The 24,994-nt window shown below is 43.9% G+C and overlaps 1 protein-coding gene across 1 annotated transcript; it reads left to right on the forward strand.

Moving 5' to 3' along the window:
- The first annotated feature begins 30 nt into the window (after nucleotides 1–30).
- Nucleotides 31–23,721, forward strand: LOC144737794 (uncharacterized). The gene is made up of 7 exons (XM_078620661.1): nucleotides 31–1,361; nucleotides 10,808–10,988; nucleotides 14,010–14,206; nucleotides 15,508–15,700; nucleotides 18,066–18,214; nucleotides 19,090–19,306; nucleotides 23,569–23,721. Exons 2-7 carry the CDS (start codon nucleotides 10,925–10,927, stop codon nucleotides 23,703–23,705), a joined length of 957 nt encoding a protein of 318 aa, XP_078476787.1. The 5' UTR covers nucleotides 31–1,361; nucleotides 10,808–10,924; the 3' UTR covers nucleotides 23,706–23,721.
- Nucleotides 23,722–24,994: the final 1,273 nt, after the last annotated feature.

A 24,994-nucleotide genomic window follows, 5' to 3' on the forward strand; every position in this document is an offset into this window, starting at 1 on the left:
GGGGAGACAAAGAAAGACCCTAAGAAGCAAGTTAACTTGCATGCGTCGAGTGGGCTTATGAGCCGGCCTTCCACCACTCCTCACTCTGCTTTCCCATTTGATCACTGAGGGGCTCTACCCCTCTTTTTCTCATCCCCCATCTCCCGACCTCCTCGTTCCTTTTGCTAATTTTAGATTCTGGAGGAAAGGAAACCGCCTGGCATTGAACTCCCATTCCCTCCCTTTACGCTTGTGGCTTCAGTGCTCCAGGTTCATCTGTGCCAGGAGGGTAATATTCCACTTTCCATGATGGGGGGTTCCAAATAACCAGAATAGTCTTTCTGGCTATCATGTTCAAGGTTTGGAGTATACCATGCTGGTATCTCGTCAAGGTGTCGGGTTTCAGGCCCTGAAGGGTCTCTTCTAACTTCTCCCGATGGGGTGAGGTTAATGCCGCGTGTCCTAAAAAAAAGCCACACAATTTAGCGATAAAGTTTCGCAACGTTTGGGCATGGCTAAAAAGAATGGAGGTAAGTTTGCACAGTGCCACAGGAGGATATATTGGACAGTCTGGGGAAACCTCCATAAATGTTGCTCTCTTTTCATGAGTCAGGTATGCACGATGCATACCTTTACATTGAATGAGACTGAGTGGTAGTGCTCTTGAGCCTTATCTTGGTTCTCGCCAGTTCTGTATCTATACCCACGGGATGATCTCATGTGGCACGGACCTACTCTGAAGTTCGTTTATTTTTCATCCCAACCACCTGCGATAGCAACAGTCTATGATAAAACGAGGGGCTCATTGTATGTATTTTAAACGACCTTCGCACCGTACATAGCCAACCGCGCTCATCGAAGGTTGTTGCGAATGATTTGACAATGGCTTCATGACCACCACCATGAATCTACTGCTACGAGCACCACCAGCACAAAATATCCCCCGTGTAGCCTTCGCATACTGTTGGGGCAAGTGCTGTTCGCGACTAGCACCTATGAAGGCCGGCACGGCACACTAGGGGGTGGGTGACCACCACCATGCCCACCTGGGTTTGTCTCCCCCGAGATATTTACACGCTGCACTAGATAATAAAATTGCATAGCTCCAGTGGTTTCCGAATATCGGAAGAGCGTTCCAGATGGTCGCATGAGGGCATCTGAAAGCAATGGTTAGCCAAAAGCTGCTGCTGCGAATACTGGAGTTCGCATGATGGTTTATGCTCCTTGACGAGATCAGCAAGGTATTGTAGTTCAATTATGGCAAGCACTTTGTATGTAATGAGTGCACTTTTGCCAGACTAGGTGCAACGTTGAGGGCTACACGTGACCTGTGCTCTCACCTTAAGAAAATACCTGAAGGACTTTGGTGACAAATTAAAAAGGTCAGATTAATGGGATCCAGAAATATACTTGGACATCTTGATGTGGAGATGATGTGACGTTCTGTACTGTATCACTCACACTGGTGCCATGCCATGGCTGAGTACTACTTCAAAGTTTGAATCTCCAGCTCGAACACAACAAGTGAGTTTAACACGTAGGCTTTCGCGACCAATATTATTCATAATAAAGATTTTTGGGTTGGATCGCGTTATTTATAAATGTTTCGCAACCCTCCACCACCCGACACGGACAATCAGTAAACAATGTGTCACGTTGACAAAAGACAAATATTTCACTACTTTAGCCCACCGGTGTGTTGAGTGAATCCACAACATTTACAATTTCTGAGTACGACGTTTTGCTGGTAATTACATCCAGCATCAACGGGCAATTTGCCAGAATAGTGAAGCTATCCACCTGCTCCCGGTCTTAAGTAGAGCAGCAGGGTGACGTCATCATTTAACCAGCGACATGATTTACGTTCTTTCTAAAGGCCTTAACTTTGCCGTTACCCCATGCACAATTCCAGTAGATGAGATAATTGCTGAGGTAGAATCAGTGGTAAGAGACCTTCCACATAATTAGGCAGAGATGACTAGACACGAGGTTGCCAAAATAATTGAGAATAGCAAAGTACAAAATATAAATATTATCTCGAACGAAGCAAAAGCCTTAAGAGAGCTCCGATTAAATAAAAATATTCAAATTCTAGCAGCTGATAAAGGCCACACAACTGTAATGATTTCATGAGCCGATTATGATAATAAAATTGAAAATTTACTTGAGGAAATTACTTACATTAAAATTAAACGAGATCCAACTAATACTTTAGAACGTAAGACTACTGCAATAATTGCTCATTCATTAATCCCCAAGACTGAGCAATACCAAATTAAGCTAAGAGCCTCAAAACCACCTCGACTGTATGGGCTACCAAAGATTCATAAAATCGGCATCCCATTACGACCCATAGAAAGTACAAGTGGCTCTGCCACAAATAAATTAGCAAAATTTATAACTAAACAAATACAGCTCTACATCGGTGGGACATCTTCATTCATAAGAAATTCATAACTTCTTGTGAATGTGATCAAAGATATCAAAATTAACCCGAATGATATTCTGGTGAGATTTGATGTGATTTCTCTATTCACTAAGGTTCCAGTTAATGAGTCGCTTAAATTACTTGATATACTAGTAAAGAGTACGGGTTTATCAAACTAGCTGACGATTGTTTAAATAACACTTCTTATAGAGAGGTGATTTCTTTAAACAAAAGGAAGGAGCAGCAATGGGTTCTCCTTTATCTTCTGCTATAGCAAATATGTACATGGAAACTTTTAAACAAGATCACTTGCCTCAAGTACATTAAACCCATCTTTTGGTTGAGATATGTTGATGACACTTTAGTTGTCTGACCATATGGTAAAGATACACTTAATGAATATCTAAATCATCTTAATGCACAAAACCCGTCCATCCAGTTCACCATGGAAACGGAGGTGAATAATGCACTCCCTTTCCTAGATATTTTGCTTGGACATGGCTTTAATGGCAAAATAACACACAGCGTTTACCAAAAGGGAACGCACACTGATGCCTATCTGAATGCAGATTCACATCATCACCCAACTCAGAAATCCTCTCTCATCAACACGCTCATACATCGGGCTAAAACAGTGTCAGATGGTGAAAGTCTAGGGAGAGAAATTAAACATGTTAAAAAATAACTACGACAGAATGGCTACAATAATTCTCAAATTAACAGAGCACTGAATGCCAAATCACGATCGCAAAACAACACTGCTGGAAGTGATCAGATTATTAAAACAATTAAAATACCATATATCTCAGTAGTGACTGACAAATTAGCCCGTGTTTTGCAAAAGCAAAACATTAAAGTAACATTTGGGACAGTACACAAAATTCAAAAACTAGTATATTGCACTAAAGACGAATTACCTAAATTATCAGCAGAAGGTATATATCGGATTAAATTGCTTATGTGGCAGATGCTATATTGGACAGACGGGACGTAACATCAGCGTAAGAATAAAAGAACACCAAAGCAATTTTTAATTATCTCAAACACAACTTTCGGCAGTGGTAGAACATGCTTGCCTACAAGGCCACTCAATTGATTTTGATAACGTTGAAGTGTTGTGTAAAACTAATTTTTACTGGCCAAGACTAATTCGAGAATCCATTGAAATTGAGAGAAATACAAATAAATTTAATCGCTCTGACAGCTACAGGCTTAGTGTGACCTGGAAGCATATTATTAAATAATACATATTACAATTCCTTATAGGGGAAAAACATATTAATTGACTGATTACATTGACTTAGTGTACCCCCCCCTCCGCCACCTCTGATTTCTGCACCTGATTGGGTATAGTGATTGGGTTAAGTTATTAATTAAAACACATTACAACTAATTACTAATCTACAACTGATTACTAATCATAATATTTAGCTGATTACTAATCTATTACATAATTACACCCACCCCCTCTCTGCCTCTGATCTCTGCACCTGATTGGGTTAAATTATGACGTCACCCTGCTGCTCTACTTAAGACCGGGAGCAGATGGAGGGTTTCACTGTTCTGGAAAATTGCCCGAGGATGCAGGATGTAATTACCAGCGAAACGTCGTACTCAAAAATTGCAAATGTTGTGGATTCATTCTTCAACACACCGGTGGCCTAAAGTAGTGAACTACTTGTCAACATGACACCTTTTTTACTGATTGGCCGTGTCAATCAGTAAATCTAACCCAAAAAATCTTCATGACAACAATTGAAAATGTCCATTGGAAATTGGCGATGAGAATCGTAACGAGCACACCGAAATTGATCCCGTGACCTTGGTTGCCCGTCCTCTCCCATATGAAAAAACTAGACCAAGAACTCCCCACCATGGTAACGCACCTGAAATTGAGAGCCACTCTTCAACACTAACGGTCAGAATTGAAGACTGGCAGAGGAACGACCGGGACAATGCAAACATCATCCCCAATCGGCGCCTCGCCGTGTGTCCCACCACCATTCAGACACGAGGAAGCTCACTGCAAGTGGGTAACCTGACAGAATCAGAATATTTAGATTGGAGGAAAAATCCGATAAGTTATGATGCTCTTTCACAAATGTCGAGTAGTGGCACGTGGTCAGAGAGTTACAACAACAAACAGTAGCAAAAAAGATTATAGGAGTGTAAAGTATTAGAAAAGTAAGCAATTAACTAACAAATAAATAAACGAAATCTTCACTATTTTTATCTTACCAGGTAAAGCCCACTGAGCTAGTCGTTATTTTGCAGAAGCCACCTGACCCCAAATTATTGCTCACGGAAATGGCTTATGTTTAAATGTTTTTTGACCTTTGATATTTTGCAGGCTGGCCACGGCAGGTGCAATGACCTTTTCCACAGATGGAAAATAAGCGATTCTGATGCCCCGCAACAAACAGTGGAAAACATTGTGTGTGATGTGTGTCTGCGTGAGTTTGTTGTTCTTTGTGATTCTATGGATCTCTGGATGAGTTTCTGCCCCAGTATGGGTGTCTCGTCGGTGGGTCTCTGTGTGATTCTAATTATTTCTGAGTCAATTGGTCTTTTGTGAGCATATGGGTCTTTGTTGTGAGTCTATGCGTGAGTTTGTAAGTATCTTTTGTGAACGAATGTCCACTGTGGGCGTTCTCCGATTGCATGAGCGGTATTCGTGCTTACAGTTCTCTGTAGACAACAGCTGGACTCACAATTTTGACAGCGATTCATAGTTGTTGCTTAATCGCACCTCACCGCGGTGGCGAGACATTAACTATCTCGCTTGGTAAGCAGGAGGTTGTGCGTTCGATCCCCACCTTAATGCCTGTATATTTGGGGTTTGCATGTTCACCTCGTGGTCGCGTGGATTTTCTCCGGATCCTCTGGCTTTTCCATCTCCATTTAAAAACATGAGTTTAGATCCATAGTTCTTAACCTGGGGTGCACGCACCTCCTGGGGTGTTAGATGCCCTATCTGAGGGTGTGAAACATGCCAGATTGTTTAAGAAGGTAAATAATCGAAAATAAAAATTCAGCACGGGCACATCAGTACATCTTCTTTGTTTCATCAAGCCAATGTATTTATTAACATTATACATTTTTATCGAGTGAGAACGAAAGGGTTAAGGCTTCAGTAAAGGTTAAGAACCACTGGTTTCGATTATTAGGCTGATATAACTATCCACATAAGCCATTAAGTTGAGCAATGTCATTCATGGCCACGTCGCTTCTGAAAAAAAGCAATATAGCTCAGTAGGCCGTACCTGGTTTAAATAAAAATATGAAAGCATAGTGAAGAGTATATTGACCCATTCAACAGAGGCTGTAAATTATTCTTATTAAATGACAATTTTTTACAAATACAAGCACAGCTATTTTGTTAACGCGCTGCTATAATAGAGCCTCTCCACTCCTTGCGGACCATGGGGGATATTTTGCCATACTTCACCACGTGAGTTATGGTGATGGACTTAACCGGAGGCTCTTTTAGTTCGCTTGTCATCCCCTTAACGCTATAGCGTACTGCGGAGTTGGTGAAGTGTGTGTGGGGAAATTGCTGCTGGCTCGGCACGGGAGCTTGTGGGTTCTTATCGTGACTCCCAGCACAGCTGCACATGAAACCACTAACTTCAATATATATGTATACGTACACACATACTTTATTAATTAATTGCGCTTACAGCATTAGTTTCTTATTTATAGTGGCGCATGCACAATCGTCCGTGCGGACCCCATGCCTCACCACCAGTAAACGAGTTTTTTCTCCCACAGCCTCATCACCACCATCTTAGTCCACGAGTCCAGTGCAGATATTTCACTCGGCGGTACCACTTGAGGTGGCATCTCTTTCGTAGCTGCCGTATCTTTTCGTGATCAATAACGTAGTTGGATTATCAAGTAATTCACTCGTGGTCAATAACGGTGAAGTTGTGATGACCGTTTTACCTTAGTGGGATTCTCAAGTAATTCACTCCTACCGGCTACTCAGGTAGACAGTTGATGGTATTGCGTTGACAGTTTACAATCACAACTTTCAAAAAACAACACATTTGTCAATAACATTGCCTTAAATTAAATATGTATGAAAGTTGATTTATTGGGAAATGGACTTTCTTCATAGTATTGTGCATAACTAGAGGTGACCAGAGAGATGGAGTCGATAATTAGAGTTGAAAACTGCACTTTGCACCATGGGGACCGATGGTTATCGCATTTTCAACTTATATTGTAATCACCCGTGTTTAAACAGGAGCATGAATAGTTACCTAATAGTAGCCGTCACTGAGTCGGACAAACCCTTCAATAATCAAAATGTGTTACTAAATACTCATTTATATTCAATAAAAATTGTAAAATGTTACTAACACATTGCATTGTGGGAAGTTTTGTTCCTGTGAGCAGGGATCGCTGTAGATCCCCAGGATGTAATTACAAACTTCTGGAGACCGTTATTTTGCTTGCACTGCTCCTACCCAATGAATTTCCGTATCCTCATGAACTCAGGAACTGACTGACCATCCACAGTTTAAAAATATAACTCAAAATGGTGTATGGTATTAGATTAATATTATCGCTTTAATTGCACGGTTTGAAAGTTATATTAGAGAAGAATACTTTGTGTACACGCGCTTTAGTTTAGGAGCCTTTACAAAAATGCAGGCAGACCTGGCTTAGCGCGATCCCATAGAACACTGTTTTGTTATGCGGGGGTCCTCAGCTTACGAACGTTTTACGCTGCTTCGACCGTCCATAAGTCGATTTGCTCGTATCTCGGAAATCAATATTCAATTGTACATACGGCAGTGATTTGGATGTGTTCTGGTTCAACAAAAAAGGGAAGCCGAATTAAACTCATAAGAACAAATATGCGTATTAAAATATACATAGTAAATAAACTTACAAAATGTAACGTGAAAAGAGAAATATCTGTTTTATTTTCACTTATCATGAGTCCTGATGCTGGCTTGCTTGTCGGAAGGGGCGTTTCACGCGGTATTACATCTTGCAGAAGATCGCTCCGTGGAAGAAAAAAGTTCCGTGGTTCGGTTCGTAAGTGCGATCGGATATTTGCAAGTCGGATGGCGAATTGTTCATAAGTCGGACGTTCGTATCTCGAGGACAGCCTAAAGAGGATAAATGTATTGCCCATTCTGTTCCCTCCCCTACGTTTACCTACTCTCTATGCACCCCGCTATCGTGACCACCTCCGCTTCCATATCCGCTACGTGTAAGGCTACACGAGGAATATTTTGAGTTGTCCATTTCGCTGGAACTTTCTACAAGCAAACTGAGGGCACCCCAATGGGCTCCCCCCTATTTCCGGTTGTAGCCAACGTCTTCATGGAGAAATTTAAGACTGACGCCATCCAGACTGCCACTCTACGCCCGACCTTATGGAAGAGGTACGTAGATGACAGTTTTGTCATCTGGCCACATGGCCGGCCTGCTCTCGACCAATTTCTTGACCACATCAATTCCATACACCCAGCCATCAGATTCACCATGAAAGTCGAAAAAGATGGCAAGCTACCCTTTTTGGATGTCCTAATTAAAAGGAGACTTGATGGTTCAATGAGCCACTCTGTCTACAGGAAAGCCACCCATACGGATGCTTACCTAAAACCGGATTCCCACCACCATCCATCCCAGAAGAATTCCCTCATCAAGACTCTATACCATAGATCCCAATGCATTTCCGACCAGGAACACATTGCCAGTGAACTCAAACACGTACGCCAAGCTCTTAAGGCTAATGGTTACTCCGACTACACAAACCGCAAAGCCATCACTGCAGCCATCAAGAAGGATCCTGTTGAGGAGCCTCTCAAGACCATCACCTTCCCCTACATTGCTGGGGTCACAAAAAAGATCTCCAAAATCCTGATTAAACACAAGATCCAGGTCCGATTCAACACAGTACATAAAATCCGTGATCTGGTCCCGTCTGTAAAAGATGTGGTTCCAGACATACAGTACCCTGGCGTCTACAAACTAAGTTGCCTCTGTGGTAGCAGTTACATTGGAGAAACCAAACGACATGTCTCGGACCGCATCCGTGAACATAAAGCAGAAACACGGTAGGACAAACACCTCAGCCGTGGCGGATCACTGTTACAATTCAGTGGGTTCACATGATATTGACTTCTCCAAGACAGAGGTTCTCTGCAAGCCATCTGGCTACCATGAGAGATTCGTTCATGAGGCGATCCACATATACAAACACAGAGACAATTTCAACCGAGATTATGGATTCCGGCTTAGCAATCATTGGAAGGACGTAATAAACCATTTCGGATCTTAAATGATTGTGTCCACGTTTACGGTGACTTTCAGACCGCGTTCCACTCACTGACATTGACTATATATCCTGTATTCTCCACAGGGAATGGATTCTTTGCTCCGCTGCAAGCTTCCTACAACCACTCTCCCATTGACATATTTTGTTGCTTCCTCTTAGTACCTTTCACGCGACGGTCAATGGTATAGTGTATAGCATATTGTATAATAATAAATAGTATTAAAGTGTAATGTTTAATACAATGTATAAGGTAATATATAGTATCGTAATTGTATAGTGAATATACAGCAGTGTGGTATACAGTTGGGTGGGTAGAATAATACATAGTGTAATATTACAATGTATAGTCTAAAAACATATTAGTTGCTGCGGCGCCATATTATTAACATTCTTTCCCTTTATTAATTCTAACCTTACTCCCTCCCTTTGATACTGATAATCCTGCATAATGCATGGGCATAATGACTTTAAACCCCTCGCCAATCCTCCTAATCGCATATCTGCATTTCCCATAAATATGCTAAATTCCTCTTGATATGCACTCCGCAGGGAATGGATTCTTTGCTCCGCTGCAAGCTTCCTATCACCATTCTCCCATTGACATATTTCGTTGCTTCCTCTTAGTACCTTTCACGCGACGGTTTATGGTATAGTGTTTAGCATATTATATAATAATAAATAGTATTAAAGTGTAATGGTTAATACAATGTAAAAGGTAATATATAGTATCGTAATTTTATAGTGAATATATAGCAGTGTGCTATACAGTTGAGTGGGTAAAATAAAACATAGTGTAATATGACAAGGTATAGTCAATAAGCATATTAGTTTCTGCGGCGCCATATTATTAACATTCCTTCCCTTTATTAATTCTGACCTTACTCCCTCCCTTTGATGCTGCTATAATGACTTTAAACCCCTCGCCAAACCTCCTACGCATTTCACAAGTAGTGCTAATCGCATATCTGCATTTCCCATAAATATGCTAAATTCCTCTTGATATGCAAATTTATTTTGTCAAGACGCTCTTCGCCCCTCCATCCCAGCATAAATAGTCGCTCCAAGCCTGGAGCTGCTTGCGTTGTGGCCGAAACGTTGTGAGAATTATTTTATTATGTTTTATTTTTATTATTTTATTACTTCCCTTCTACGTGACTTTACCGAAAGAACCAAGAAGATGGCTAGAAGATGTTAACTACCTCGCCTGGAATGCAGGAGTTCATTGATCCGTTCCCGACTTTGACGCCTGTATATCTGGAGTTTGCACGTTCTTCCAATGGTCACGTGGATTTTTCTCCGGGTCTTCCGGCGTTTCCCTCCACACGTAGAAACATGTGTTTAGAGTATTTGCCAGCTATATGATAAGCCACTTCGTAGAACTATTATTTGTGGCCAGGTCGCTTTTAAAAAAGAGTGATATAGCTCAGTAGGCCTTACCTGGTAAAAAAATAATACTGTGAGTATTGTTACCACAGTAATTCATATGGTGTTCTAAAACTAACTCTCCCCTACGTGGACTCAACCCGAAAATTGCGTACATTTTGTTAAAATTACTGCAATGTTCAACGGTAGTTCTTCTGTATATAAGTTCACGAGCTTTCATTTGCATTAATTACAGGCCCATTTAGCGATAACCTATTGACGTTAGCTCAGAAAAAACAAGTCTATGTGTGTGTTGGGAGTAGTGGCGTAGCCATCACCACACACGACCAACCACATTTGTGTCACTCCCATTGCATTAGAACGGTGCTCACAACTCGCGCCATCGTCAGCGCACCGCGTGATAAGAATTTCAGGCCGAGCAGATCTACGGGAGCTGCCGAACAGATGTTGCAATTCCGCAATTTCCTGAGCGCATGTAGCGAGCAGTGAGTCCGAGTTCCCCATCGTGGTCACGGAGTGGAGCTGAGACTCGCAGAGGAGTTCACAGACGGGAGCGTCGATCCACATAATAAGAGCTCGCAAACTCCAGACAGCACCCCCTGCGTCACAACATTGGGGATGATCATCAGTTACACTAGAACGGCGCATTCAGGGGACGCCAATTTGTTTAACGAACCGATAATTATCACTGCTGCTGGTGGTGGCTTATATTTCTGTAGCAATCGATCCGCATTGGAGTTCCACGGCTCGCCTCCACGTGTGGAGAATTGCTACCGATTAAGATTACAAGCCAGAGGAAGCGTCGTCTCGTTTTAATCGGTGACGGAACAGCTGCGATGGCCGTGGATTTAACGACCTCTGTGCCAGCAATCATCATCATCATCGCCGTGGTGATTTCAGGTAAAAATATATCTATCTCACGCTATGCCTCGGTTTGTGTTGTTATAGGTGGCGATTACACAGATATATGTGCGTGTGTCCGAGTGTTTAAATGTCTGCACCGGTTTGAAACGTTCAGGCTGGTCTGCCGACGATAAATCATGGTTTAACCAGGCTGGATTATGTGTGCATCTAAATCCTTGAAAGATCTGGACAAAGTCTCATCAGTGAGCTCCTCCGACAGGAAAGCCTGTGTTGGCTGGGTCATGTAGCCCGCATGCCCAGCCACCGCATGCCCAAGCTGCTTCTGTTTGGCCGGGTAGAAGGGGCTAAACGGGCGTGGTACGGGCTAGAGAAGGATGTGGAGCTGATTGGTCTTGCTGATGACTGGTACCAGAAGTGTCAAGATTGGCCTCGGTGGAGGAGGCTCGTAAAATAAACTGATGGGAAGCTGGAAACAGTCGCCCTCCAGCAACAACGGAGGGCAGAGGAGCAATGCTCACAACAATGAGTGGAGCGCCTGGCGACTAAAACACAGAAAGTTAGCTCAGTAGGGGGCACAGGAGGGGCATCTAACAGTCATCTCAGTCAGTCAACCCATGGCACCTGCTGGGTCTGTTCTGTGACCTCCTGCCACGAACCTTCGACATTTCACGTTGTCTCAAAATGCACCTGGCCTGGAACAGGAGACGTGGTGACGCCACCGCCACTTCATGGAAAATGGCGGGTATTTTTGTTGTTATTATTTGGTCGACTCGCCCTCAAATGAGTACCTGGTGTGGTGTGTAGTAAACATCGCCACTGGAGAGACAATGGCGACCGGGCATGGTTTTGACCACCCACTCCCTCGTGTGCCGTGCCGGCCGTTTTTGGTGCTCACAAACAGCACTTGCCTCAACAGTCTGTTGGAGGCTACACGCGGGATCTTTGGATGGTCTATGTGTGTTTGTTGGCCGCTGTCTAGCATGTGTTTTTGATATTTACTGTCGTGTGACTAATGCCCCTTACTTAACCTCCTGAGTCAATTGAGATTAGCAGTCTCTTGTTACTGACGCCTTTTATTTAACCAGGTGAGAGCCCCCATTGCGATGCACTGTCTATTGTAACTGAAATCCTATCTTTAACCAAGTGAGAGGCCATTGTTATTGACGTCCTTTATACAACCTCTTGTGGGTCCATCGAAATTATCCGACTGTGCTGGCTGACGTCCGATATTTCATCAGGTGAGAGCCAATAGAGATGCAATATCTCTAGTGATGTCCTTTAATGAACATAATCTCATCTGAAATACGTGCCTACCACTTTCTGTCCTGGACTTCTGCATCGCCTCTCCTGTCTTTCCACATTGTTCCAGGCCTCCGTCTCACTCGAATGGCAGCAACTTCTCTTAAGGCAGCTGAGTTCGGGGCAGGCTTTGTGCAGGGCCGGATTAAGGTTCTTGTAGGCCCTAAGCACTTGTTTTTCGTAAGGGGCCGTCCATAAATGACGTTACGCGATTTTGGACGATTTTTGCCCCCCCCCCCATCGTCACACGGCGTCACAAAAAGTCAGACCCCCCCTCAAACATGACGTCACAAAGCTCTGCCCCCCCCCCCCAAATAGAAAACATGCTTCAAATCGCTTTAAACGATTGTCATTGTAGTGCGTATTTAATGTGGTGCAGCACTCTGATGTTGTAGGATAAAACATTTATTATAAAGTCTATTTAATTAAGTAGAACGTGTTGTCTATATTTATTTCAAGTCGCGTATTTCGATGTGACGTCACATTTTTCAAACCCCCCCCCCCCCCTCGTCACACATCGTCACAAATGTCTGACCCCCCTTCCTAGGTGCGTGACGTCATTTATGGACGGCCCCTAAGCCTTCAGTGATAACTTTCTACAGTTGGTACTGCTGCCCCATGTCACTACTACCGCCGCTGTCATTCTTTTGATTTTGGGAAAAACACCAAATTTCACAATAAAAAAATCTCAAAGTTCATCTCTGGTATTAATTTCTCTCACCTTATGAAAAAAAAGATTGGCATCGACATAACTGCCTCTTAATATATACGGTGCCTATCTTTGCTATGTAAATATATTTACTCAAGAAAATATCTTTGTTACATGTTTTTATCATAGAAACAAAAACATGGTAAAAAAAAATTTAGACCCTTTAAGTTTGTGTAGACCATAGGCAGAGTGCAGTAGGCACTCTGCCTAGGGTCTACTGTGCCTATTGGATAATACGGCCCTGGCTCTGTGTTCCACACCGTGACACAGAGAGCACTGCTGCCTCACACACCAGCACTTCATCGTCTACCCCCCCCCCCCCCTTGCTGAGTGTCACGTTTCTGCTGGCAGAAACAGTGTGACCAACACTGCGCCGAGTAGAAGATAGGGAACAGCACACAAGATGGGTTCATCAAAATGCGTTTGGATTAATTTAATTAAATGTTTATGTTACTGTTATAGTGTCCTCCTCCCTCCCGGTATGTGTGTGCATGTGGTGTGTGGCGCACACACTCAGTCGGAGACGAGGTAGTTGCAGGAGGCACCGTCTCTCTCTTTATTCTCTGTTCACACCACTCCAACTTCCTCTCTCTCTCGACCACGCTGCCATACGGTCCGGCCTAGACACGACGGCGTCGGCCGAGACAGCCAACTACTGTCCGGCTGCACAATGATCGGACGAAGGCGGCGACGATGACAGTGACGACGAATCCACTCCCAGAACCGGCAGCCTGGAGCTCTCCGCTGCTAATCGGTGCAGCTTGGCTCCGCCCTAGCCACGCCTCTCTTCTCGAACCCACCAGAGGGTTCCAGGGGCCTCCCTATGAGGTCTTCCGTCACCCTTGCCCCAGATCCTCTGCCCTGCCGGCACACCCGTGTATATGATCACCGGCGTGTGCGCTAAGTGTCCACCCCTGATGCCGCTGCTGGACAGCAGTCGGGTCTGTGTCACTACACTGTGATGTGACAAAAAAGATGGCAGGATGCTGGCTGATGATGGCTGATCGTGCCCCGTGTTTCATCGCTCCCATTCTCCTCTGTTGCTGCAGGAGTCACTGCTGCTGATGATGAGAAGACGAAGGCCATGTGTGAGAAGGAGCTATCTCATTGTTCCAAGGGGTATAACGTGTGCGAAGTCGAGGGGGAAGATTTGCTTGTCAGATGCCCGCTGTCTCCAAACATCAATCAATCAAACCTGAAAGTGGCTGATCTAACACAGATACATTCACTATCTAAAGAAACCGCAGTGAGTTCCTCTTCATATGTCGCTCCGTTTCACTGTGAGTAGAAAGGCGAGTGGGGCACGTGCATCGTAACACAACACGTGGCACGGCTCCGCGTTCTGGCCGAGTGGTGTTGTGTTGGCAGCACACGACTCACGATTGTAAGTTCACGAGTTATTATCCTCATTATGGTGAACTTACCCCATTATCATCATTCTTCTGTTGATTAAAATCAATACTTCGTCATGCCGTAAGAATGTGAATCTGTCACGACTGGTACAGGGTAGCAAATAACGATGAGCGTCATTAAACTAATATAAGTGGAGACACTTTGGCAATCCTTCACCACTAGAAAACAAATAACGTTTCTCTATTTTGGAAAGGAACATTGCCCCATTTCAGATGTTGCTAATTTATATTCGATTGTTTTCACCCAATACCAAACTGCGTACAAGTCGGCCTTTCACGGTCCACTCTAAACGTGTCTAATTTCCAACAGCCAACATTCGACACTGAGCAGCAGTGACGGCCCCATAGTGCTTTGAGGCTATCACGTGAAGTGTTGAGGGCTCGCTGCTGGAAGGTCACGCAACAGACCCCAGGTGGCATGAGTTGAATGACTGAGATGCCTGACAAAGGCCCACCTGTGCTCTCCAGTGTGCTGCTTTATCTGCCCGGTTTTCCACCCTTTGTTGTGAGCGTCGCTCCTCCATGCTCCGTCGTTACTGGACGGCGACTGCCTTCAACTGCCCAGCAGCCTCAAAGAGCAGGTTGTCTGGCACTACGCAGTAGCGTTATTCACGAGCCTCCTCCACACAATCCAATCTTGACACTGCTGGTACCGGTCAGCTACACATCCTCCTGTAACCACATCTGCCAATTTCTTCTGTAGCCCATGCTGCGCCAATTTATCCCCCTCTGTCCGGCCTCATTATTTTAGTTTGAAAATAATGTCACTTGCTTATTTTATATAATCAAGGAAAAACGTCAGGAAGGCCATGACCTCCAATATTTTGTGGACTTTTCGTGAACCACTGCTTTATTCCCGCACCTTAGCTGTGAATTTGACTGCAAAACTACAGACAGAAAATAATCGGTTACGACTGAATTACGCTGGAAGAGTCCTGACTATGCCCACTTCCCCACCACTGCAGGGACCACGCCCCTTCTGCGCCTTGGCCACGCCCACTCCACCTGCTGTGAGGCGTAGATTTGTTCCGCCAGTGAACACTCACAGCGAATAGCGGGGCCAGGCCTTGACAGAGTGCGGAATGTTTATCACGCTTCTCTTCTCTCTCCCCAACGCCCCCGACTACCGCATCAGGTTGGCGAATACAGACATTCTACGACTGAAACAGAAAACAACATGCGGTTTAAGTTCCATGGTTTCGAAGATAAATGTGTGGTGTTTGTTGCTCACAATGCAAGCACGACACTCGGTGGAAACTACAGCTGTAGAGTGCTGAATGTTAATTTTAAAGCTGAAAAAACAAAGATTGAAGTTAAGATCTACAAAGGTACAAGCTCAGAATGATGGATACACTGAATATTAAGTAAAATTTTATATTTGGTCAAACGTTACCGGGTTTGAATACTCTATAATTATTGTTGAAAATATTCGTGCATTGCCTGTCCGTCTATAAGTCTAAGACGATCCAATATAAATGACAAAATAAGCAGACTATTTCCTTCACATGTCCCTCCACATAACATATGTAATTACTACACTTTCCATCAGCCACAAGGCCTTCTGGGAGTGCATTGTTTGGCAGTAGCATAATTTCAGCAGCAATATAAATCACAATTTAGTAAATACGTATTAACCTCCCTTACATAAAACGTGCGGAACTGATCCAAGTGTTTCAAAGACGTGGCGGAAAAATCAGCACTAAAATAATCACCTTGCCAGCCACAGACATTACGTCATTGTGTGTGATGTCATGTCCATCCACGTGCGGGATATGTTTCCTTGTTTTGTAACATTTAATATGGTGATAACATGTAATTCGCCAAATGTAGCGGGGTGACGTGTCTGTGTCTCAGCTCTGTCTGTGTCTATAGACAGAGATGCCTCAGCTGTAGAGGGTGGTGACGTCTCTGTTTCTGTGTCTCGGCTCTGTCTATGTCGTGAGAGATGTCCTAGCTGTAGAGGGCAGAGATGTCAATGCGTCTGTGTCTCTGTCTCAACTCTGTCTGTAAAGAGACATGTCTTAGCTGTACGGAAAGGTGACGTTTCTGTGTCTGTGTCTGTAGAGAGGGATGTCCCAGCTGAAGAGGGCAGTGATGTCACTGCATCTCTCTGCCTCAGCTCTGTGTCTGCATAGAGATGTCAGGTGTAAAGCAAGGTGACGTGTCTGTATCTCTGTCTCAGCTCTGTCTGTATCTCTAGAGAGAGATGTCTCAGTTGTAGAGGGAGGTGACATTTCTGTTTCTGTGTAGGTAGAGAGATGTCTAAGCTGTAGTGGGATGTGCTCAGGGTGGTAATATATGGCTCTGTCTCTCAGCTCTGTCTGTCTTTAGAGAGATGTCTCAGTTGTGGAGTGAGGTGCCGTCTATGTCGCTGCCTCAGCTCTGTGTCTGTAGAGAGAGTGAATCCCCAGCTGGAGAGGGCAGTGATGTCACTGTGTCTCTGTGGCTCAGTTCTGTCTGTGTCTGTAGAGATATCTCAGCTGTAGAGATATTCACAAGGAACTTAGATATCTGTCTCTATGTTTCTGCTCTATCTGTGTCTGTAGAGAAATGTCACAACTATAGAGGGAGGTAACATTTCTGTCTCTGTGTCTCTGTCTCAACTGTATCAGTGTCTATAGACAGAGATGGCTCTCAGCTGTGGAGGGAGGTGCAGAGATGGTGACATCTCTGTCTCTGTCTCAGCTATGTCTGTGTTTGTATAGTGAGTCCGACTGAGTCGCAGACGATGTCTTTGGAGCAATATTATTTATTAAGCACCTTTAACATAACATCACACAATTTACACTCGGGTATCGAATGCCCATCTAACCACACTTTGGCAGAACTAGACACGGTCCGGGCTGGACCACAAGCTGTGTCCCGGTCCGCGTGGCTAGAGGCTTTTTCCCCCCATCGTGGATCTTCTTCACACCAGCACACGAAGAACCTCGAGCTCCTCACGGGGCCCTCGTTATATCACCCTGGGCTGGGGCTGGCTCCGCCCCTCGCCCCGCCCACCTTCGAGATCTCTGGAGCTCTTTCTCGAAGGCTCCCAAGAGCTATTTTAGACCACGTGACCGCCCAGCGCCCCCGTCCACCGGTGGCACCCCTCCAATATCATCCGGTCACGTGCTGGCAGCTCAACTAGCGTATCATGCCCCAACGTAACCCTGGCTGGCTGACGCTCATTCTTGCTCCCTCACCGGGAGCTCGCACAGCACACTGCACGTGGTGCCTCCGCGCTGACCAGTGCTCACCCAAGCCCTGCTAGAGCTGGTACTATGCCCAGTACGCGGCTACACATAATGTCAAACACATCCGTCGTGGCTTCGTACACCCGGCACCACACAGTGACAATTACAGTCACTACATCTGTAAACAGATAACTCAGCTGTAGAGGGTTGTAACGTCTTTTCCTCTGTGTCTCAACTCTATCTGTGACTGTAGAAAGATGGCTCAGCTGTAGAGGGAGGTGACATCTGTATCTGTCTCATCTCTGTCTGTGTCTGTAGAGAGAGATGTCTCAGCTGTAGAGGGAAGTGATGTTTCGGCCCTTGTGTCTGTCTCAGCTCTGTATGTTTCTGTGGAGAGATGTCTCAGCTATAGAGGGTGATGATATCTCCGTCTCAGCTTTGTTTATGTCAGTAGAGAGATATCTCAGCTGTATAAGGAGGGAACGTCTCTATCTCTGTGCCTCTGTCTGTGTCTCAGCTCTGTCGGTGTATGTAGAGAGAGATGTCTCAGTTGTACAGGGAGGTGACGTCACTCTGTGGTGCAATGTCACGAGAATGGAGCGTCAAGAGCGCCTGTGTGGGGTCACGTGGACGTTCCCCTCTACATCGATGACCGTGCACCTCAACGTGAGTCTCGGCCCCACATGTCCCTTGCACTTTCACTGGCCTTGTGACAGTGACCCCTGAGAACACCTCACATGTGAAAGACATTAAGTTAGTTCTACCCATCCAAGTTGGCAGCATCGATGTTTCATTTGTAGGTTTATATTTGATTTTGAACAGCAAAGCGCCCAAAATTTGGCACAAAGATAGGAGTAAAAATGTATCCGTTTGATAGGGTTTGTGTGTTTGACTGTTAGAGTTCTGCACAGAATCCCACCACGAGTTTCACGATCTTGGCTCTAGCACGCATTGTGTTTCACTTTTATCTTCAAAGGACGAATATTTGCGATTTATAAATCTTCAACCTCCCTTCTGCTCACGTCGTTTTTACACTGCTTTTTATACAATCTTCAGGCACTTATGTGAAGGCTGGTAAGTCCAGCTAAACATTAACATAAGCAAAGTAAAGTTATTTATAACAAGTTTGCCAAACATAACTGCATCATTGTTTCAGGAAAAAAACTGAGTTTTTAATTGAAGTTATGTTTATGTTGGCACAGGTTAACATTGGCCAGCAGCAAATACAGCCTCTTTCATCCTACACCTCTGATTAGCCCGGTTGGCTATGTATGAGACACGCATGGTGTGAAAGAAGTTCAACATACACACACATGCGTCAGTAATTTGGGTATAGGGTCCTCTTCATTAACTATCTCACTCTGATTATAATGAGCAGCAATGATTCTGATGGCAATTATGTACATATTCTGAGAACAGCAGAGTTTGTGTTGACTCATGTGTCTCAGGCTGACAATGGCCGTAATGATGTAGCTGAGCGATGTTTCTCTGAGGCCAGTTTTGTCAATGCTAATGGCTTGCACCGTGTCCTGTCTTCACAGATGAATGAACTCAATAACTCACAAGTCTCTCCTGGATTGCAACAGCTGGGCCACGTGATGTACGAGGGACACTTGGACCTTAGGAATGGCTCCAGCTATGTGACACTCTATAACGTCACACGAGCACATGGTGGAAATTACTCCTGTGTTATCAACACCACCGGCTCTAGAGGAACTGCCACTGGACATCTGCGATTTACATCACCCAGCACTATTGGTAATAAGCCCCTTCACTGAACATGCTGGCCATTAAAACGGCATCTAAATCCAACGAAAAAGTTACTGTTGAAATGCTGTGCATTATTGTTGCTTCTATTCGTAACAAAATTAAATTGCACTTCGGTTAGCAGTTTGCCGCAGTTGTGTTCGCTGACATTTGCCCAGTTGCTCCACAACGATACCGAAAATGGCTGGAAATAAGTCTCCACGGGGTTAACGGGGTTGTCATGGTAATGCACTGGCAATGAAAGAGAAGAATAGGGAAACACAATTCTCATCTGTGTGCAGACGTTTACAAGTAGAACTGAGTTGATCTTAGTCCAGGTGACTAACATGCTCGCTATAAATGCATGCCTCTAGCAATGTTTTCATGTTTTGATTGCTTCAATTATTTGCCTAGTTCCCCATGCTTAGCTTGGTAAAGTAATTTGGACTGCTCAGAGAGAGTAGTGCGTGTGTTCTCACAGCTCCCCAATCATATGCTGCGTTAACGTTTAATGATGTAGGGAATATATCTGACGTATCAGACAGCACCATCGAGGTAAATACAAAAAATATTGGTTCCAGATTTTGACAGTTCACAGATGTCTGTGTTGTTTGAAACTAGAGGTTTTCCAGCCAGCACTATTATTCTGTTATGATGATGGGTCTTTCTCATCGTTTACAGGTTTAGTGAAAGATAAAAATGTAGTAGTTATGAGTTGAGATTGATCACCAACCTTATCGGTCACACATCACCATTAACATACATCCTTTTGCACGGAGGCTTTCAATAACACTCATATTTATCTGCTGTTAAATATAGAGGAGCGACAAGAGAGACGTATTGGTTGCATGCCAATTAACCCAACTAGGCAGGTTATAAAAATATTAACTAAACTAAATAAATCCAACTGGAATACTGCACACATGCTTGTGTTGTACGGGCCTTGCATTGGACCATATGGTCAGCATAATTGCGATCCAATGGAAATAATTATGTGTGCACACGTATTTTACTATAAGAGCATATATGAGTATAGGTAAGTAACATAGTTTGTTCAACTCCGCTATGAAACATACCAAATCACATCTCTGAACCTCTGTGTTTCCGTCTGAACCACTTGTATCTTCACTACTGCTGTATTAACTCCCCATATTGATTTCACACGCCAACTATGCCACTCACTCCCCCTGGCTATGCGATACATTTCCCGAGCTTTGCTGCTTTACAACTTTCCCCGTGCTTTCATTCCCACACGTTCCTCGCACTTTCTCAAGTGCACTATCGGCCCGCTGTTCTGGTTGCTATTGGTCACTCATAGTTATATGGAACAATCCCGTGTTTTAATAACCCCACTATCCATGAATCAATTTCTATCCGCTCACATGTGTAATAAACCACTGTGACGACAATCTGGAACTTGTGTCTTCCTTATTATTTATTCATTCCTTCACAGCTGGACAGCTCCGCGCTCTTCACTCTGACACAGCTGCACTCCCGTTCCCGCGCGGTTAGATGTTGTCACTCGCGCCAGTTCGCTCACAACCTCTCCCGCTCACGCGCGCCGCTGACAGGCAGCTCGCAAGGAGGAAGCCTCCGGCCCGCCACGCGGCCGCTGGCGTTCCGGAGGCGCGAGACGTGGTCCCGCTCTCTGACGCCACACACTGACCACGAGCTATCTTCCGCTTTCCCTTATATCCCCTGGCCTACATCACCAAGCCCCGCCTACAGCCACGCCCCCTCACAATCCTTCTAGATGGTTACCCCCCAGAGCCGTTAAGCTCCGCCCCTAACTTCAGCTCATCCCTCTGATTGGGTGATGACCCAGGCGGCGGAGCCTATCCCACAGATCGGCAATCGTCAGTGAACTCTCGTATTACAGAAGCATCAATACCCTTAGTAGTAAAACCCAAAGAAAATGGAAATAGCACAGGAATAGAGAAAAAAATGAGGCCAAAGATAAAGGAATAGGAGGAGATGGCGACTAAGTACAAAAAGCTATGCAATGAAGGACATTATCAAGAAAGGGTAAACAGGAATGGTTGGAAAAGAAATGTTGCATCTTTGAATACTACGCTGGAAAATATAAGACCAGAGAGGTCTACAAACTCGTCAAGAGCACAAATAAAAAGTGGTAACCAAGGCAAACAGCGATAAAAGATGGTAACATCTTGATGGACAAATAAAAAAAATACATGGACTGAGTATTGCAGCGATTTGTATAGGGAGGCAGATCAAGAGAATAGAGTTGGTGGATGAACTAGAAAATATAGCCCTACCACCAGGGGATGAAGAAAACGATACATTTTCGTATGAAGAAATTGAAAATTCAATAAAACATCTGAAGAAGAACAAAAGTCTCAGAGTGGACATGAGCAAAAAAAATATAAAAGCTGGAGGGGAAATATTTGTAAAACAAATCCACGAGCTATGCAAGCAAGTATGGAGAGAAGAAAAAATACCAGAAGAGTAGACAAAATCCATAATTGTGATGATACCCAAGAAAGGAAATCTCACCGATTGTAAAAATTACAGAACCATCGCACTAATAAGCCACATGAGGAAAGTATTATTGATAATACTATTAAATAGATTCAAAGCACAGGCTGAGGAATGTTTGTTGGATGAACAGCCAGAGTTTAAGAAATATAGGAAGAGTACATAAGGCTCATATCAGAAAAAGAATAGGCTGGTTTACAGCTGTTTCATAGATTTCTAGACAGCATTAGATTCCAGCAAGCAAGATATAACATGGTCAACGTTAAGATCATCCAGAGTACGGAAAAGTCTAACAGGATATAGGTGAAAGGTCAAAGTCGTCGTTAAAATTTGTACAGGAATTTGTACAGGAATAATTAAAATAGGTATGAAACAAGGAGATTCAAGATCACCAAACAACGTTGTCACGTACTCGAAAAGAGTGATTGTAAGGAATATCTGTGCAAGGACTAATACAAATATATCTGAGATTCGTGAATGACATGGAATAAATCTGCGTACTGCAGGAAAGTGTTCATATGCTAAGTTAGGAAAAAATGCAGGACTGAGGAATAACGTGAAAAAGACAGGCGATGATGTTCGGAAGAAAGGCAATTGAGAATGAAGAAATAATAGAAAGCAGCATGATTGTGAATGTCAAGGAATTTGAATATTAGAGAAGTCTACTGACATAGGACAACCACTGCATGAAAGACAAGAACGAAGATCGCAAAGGCTAAATGAGTAATTGCAGGATGCAATAAAAACTGGAGAAGAAAATCTGCTACAAGAATAACCTGATCATCTTAAGTACACACGAGTTCAGTACAGCCTTGTATGTCTGTAAGACTTGAACATTGAAAAAGACTGACCGAGATAAGATATTGGCATTCGAAATGTACTATGGAAGGATACTGCATCTAAAGTAGATCTAGAGGGACCAACATAGACAAAAGTAGAATGTTGTTAATAGAAGACCTGATGCAGGCAATGATGAGAAGGAAACTGTCACTTTTTGGACACATATGTAAGATGGACAATAACAGGAACATTTAAAGTGTGCTCAGAAGAATGGAAGTAACCTGAAAAAGAAGAAGAGCTAATAGAGAATATAATGACGTCATAAAATATTCGTGCCAGAATGATGTGCCACTACCTGAGCATATTGGCACAAGACAGAGGAAAGTGGAAACAAATGACGAAATGTGAAGTGGAAACAAAAAGACTATCTGCCCATGGACGGTGATGGTGGTGAAGGTTATATTTGTTTGTAATTGATCTCACGCGGAGCGTATGAACTCCATAATTCACACTGATACAGATTGCCATTGATGTGATGGATAATAGCTTAACCATTCCAAATCTCTTTTCCACTGTACAACTGAGCCAAACTGGGGCCATGCAGAGCCAGCCTGGCACAGCTCAGGAGGCACCAGGTCTTTTCAACTGCAGAATCTGAGCCGTGTTACCAACATCACATGCAATAAATGGGTTGCCACTCATCTCAATGACCTGGTAAAGTTGTTTGACTTAAACTGACTCGTGTCATATGCCAGGAATACATCAATAACTTGCCAGTGGCCATGCGTGCCAGATTCGGGCATTTTTAGGCCAGTGTAAGCATGGTTTGATATCAGCTCGGTACAGGAAATAGCCAGAGGACAAACACTCATAATTGGAGGGCCCTACACTGAATGGCTCAGATGTCTGAGTCGGAAGGAAGTAACAGTGTAGTTGTTGGTGGGTTCCACAAGTGACCTCTGACTCTGATCATTGATCCTCCTCCCCTCCCTATGCAGGACTTTCAGGTTGCATCGTGTCTGCTCTGGCCTTGCTCTGTGTTTCTTTGGTCATCCTTGGTGCCTCCATCCTGAGTACACTGCGGTTTTTACGGCAGCAAACGAATAAAGTGAAGGCCCAGCATTGTGTCGAGTGAACGGGGACAGCAACAAAGACACTCGGCTGTTTGAGACCACTGACGCAATTCAAGAAAGATGAATCTGACATCATATCACCTTTAGGAAACATGATGGCCACGTTCGTTCAATAAATTGCCGAGTTAAACTGAGAATAAATGTCTTCTTGGTTCTTTCGGTAAAGTCACATAGAAGGGAAGTAATAAAATAATAAAAATTAAACATAATAAAATAATTCTCACGACGTATCGGCCACAACGCAAGTAGCCATCTTCAGGTGAAGAATGAAACACTGCCAAGCTTGGAGCGTATATATAAGCTGGGTTGGAGGTGGAAGAAGAGCGCCTTGACAAAATAATTTGCATATCAAGAGGAATTTAGCATATTTATGGGAAATGCGTAGGAGGTGGGCGGGGGGGTTTCAAAGTCATATCATGCCCATGCATTATGCAGGATTAGCAGCATCAAAGGGAGGGGTAGCATTAACAACCAAGAAAATGAATCCCTGCAGTCACGAAAGCTTTAAATCGAAATTTAAATGAGAATAAATGCATTGCAAATGTTCCCTTCTATTTAATGAATCAGTCTACGACGGATGCTGTGCTTGGACTCCAATGACTTGCAGAACTGCACCGAGTTCGATCGCCCGCCACATGTCGCTTACATTGATTTGAAGGCGGCCTTTGACTCTGAACCATTCACACTGTAGTCGTCCAACATTTTCCAAACAATGCAAGAAAAATTGTACAATGATTCATGGCAGAAAACAAAAGTCTAGAACTTGGACTCTGGACCTCCAGAAGCACCCTCTATAATGAACGGCAATGCTGCCAAAGCAGTGGAGGAATTTATCTACCTATCATCTGCACACTGACCGGAAATGGACGATGTAGACCTGATGTCATGCGCCGGATCGAACTGACCTTAAGAATAATGAAGGGTCTGAACCGCATCTTGTCCCAGAAACGTTAAAATCTGGGCAACAAATAGAGAGTTTACTAGTGCTGTGTTTTGTCAGTTTTGTTGTATGGTGTCGAGCCCTGGACAATGCTTCAAGCTGATTGGATCAGCTGCAGTCATTCCACATGCAATTTCAAAGACACTTTCTTGGCATCCGATGGTTCCACTTCGTCAGAAATGTCACCATTGTGTCTGTGACTGGTATTTTAATGGCCTCAATGTATGCACATAACCTGCACAAGCGCCATGGTGATGTCACCGGCACTTAGTGGCGAATAGCGGTTGTTGTTGTTAGTGATTGTCTTGCCTCACGGCAGATATGGAGCGTACGGTCACAGGAAGTTCCTGT

This window comes from Lampetra planeri, chromosome 74 (assembly GCF_965212315.1).
Source record: "Lampetra planeri chromosome 74, kcLamPlan1.2.h2, whole genome shotgun sequence".
NCBI classification, from domain to species: Eukaryota; Metazoa; Chordata; class Hyperoartia; order Petromyzontiformes; family Petromyzontidae; genus Lampetra; species Lampetra planeri.

Bases quoted from the DNA above. Each gene is read 5' to 3' on its own strand.
- LOC144737794 (XM_078620661.1), top strand. From the start codon at position 10,925: ATGGCCGTGGATTTAACGACCTCTGTGCCAGCAATCATCATCATCATC. The intron at 14,207-15,507 runs GTGAGTTCCTCT...CTACCGCATCAG, and splicing joins CACTATCTAAAGAAACCGCA to GTTGGCGAATACAGACATTC. The intron at 15,701-18,065 runs GTACAAGCTCAG...TCTGTGTCTCAG, and splicing joins TGAAGTTAAGATCTACAAAG to CTCTGTCGGTGTATGTAGAG.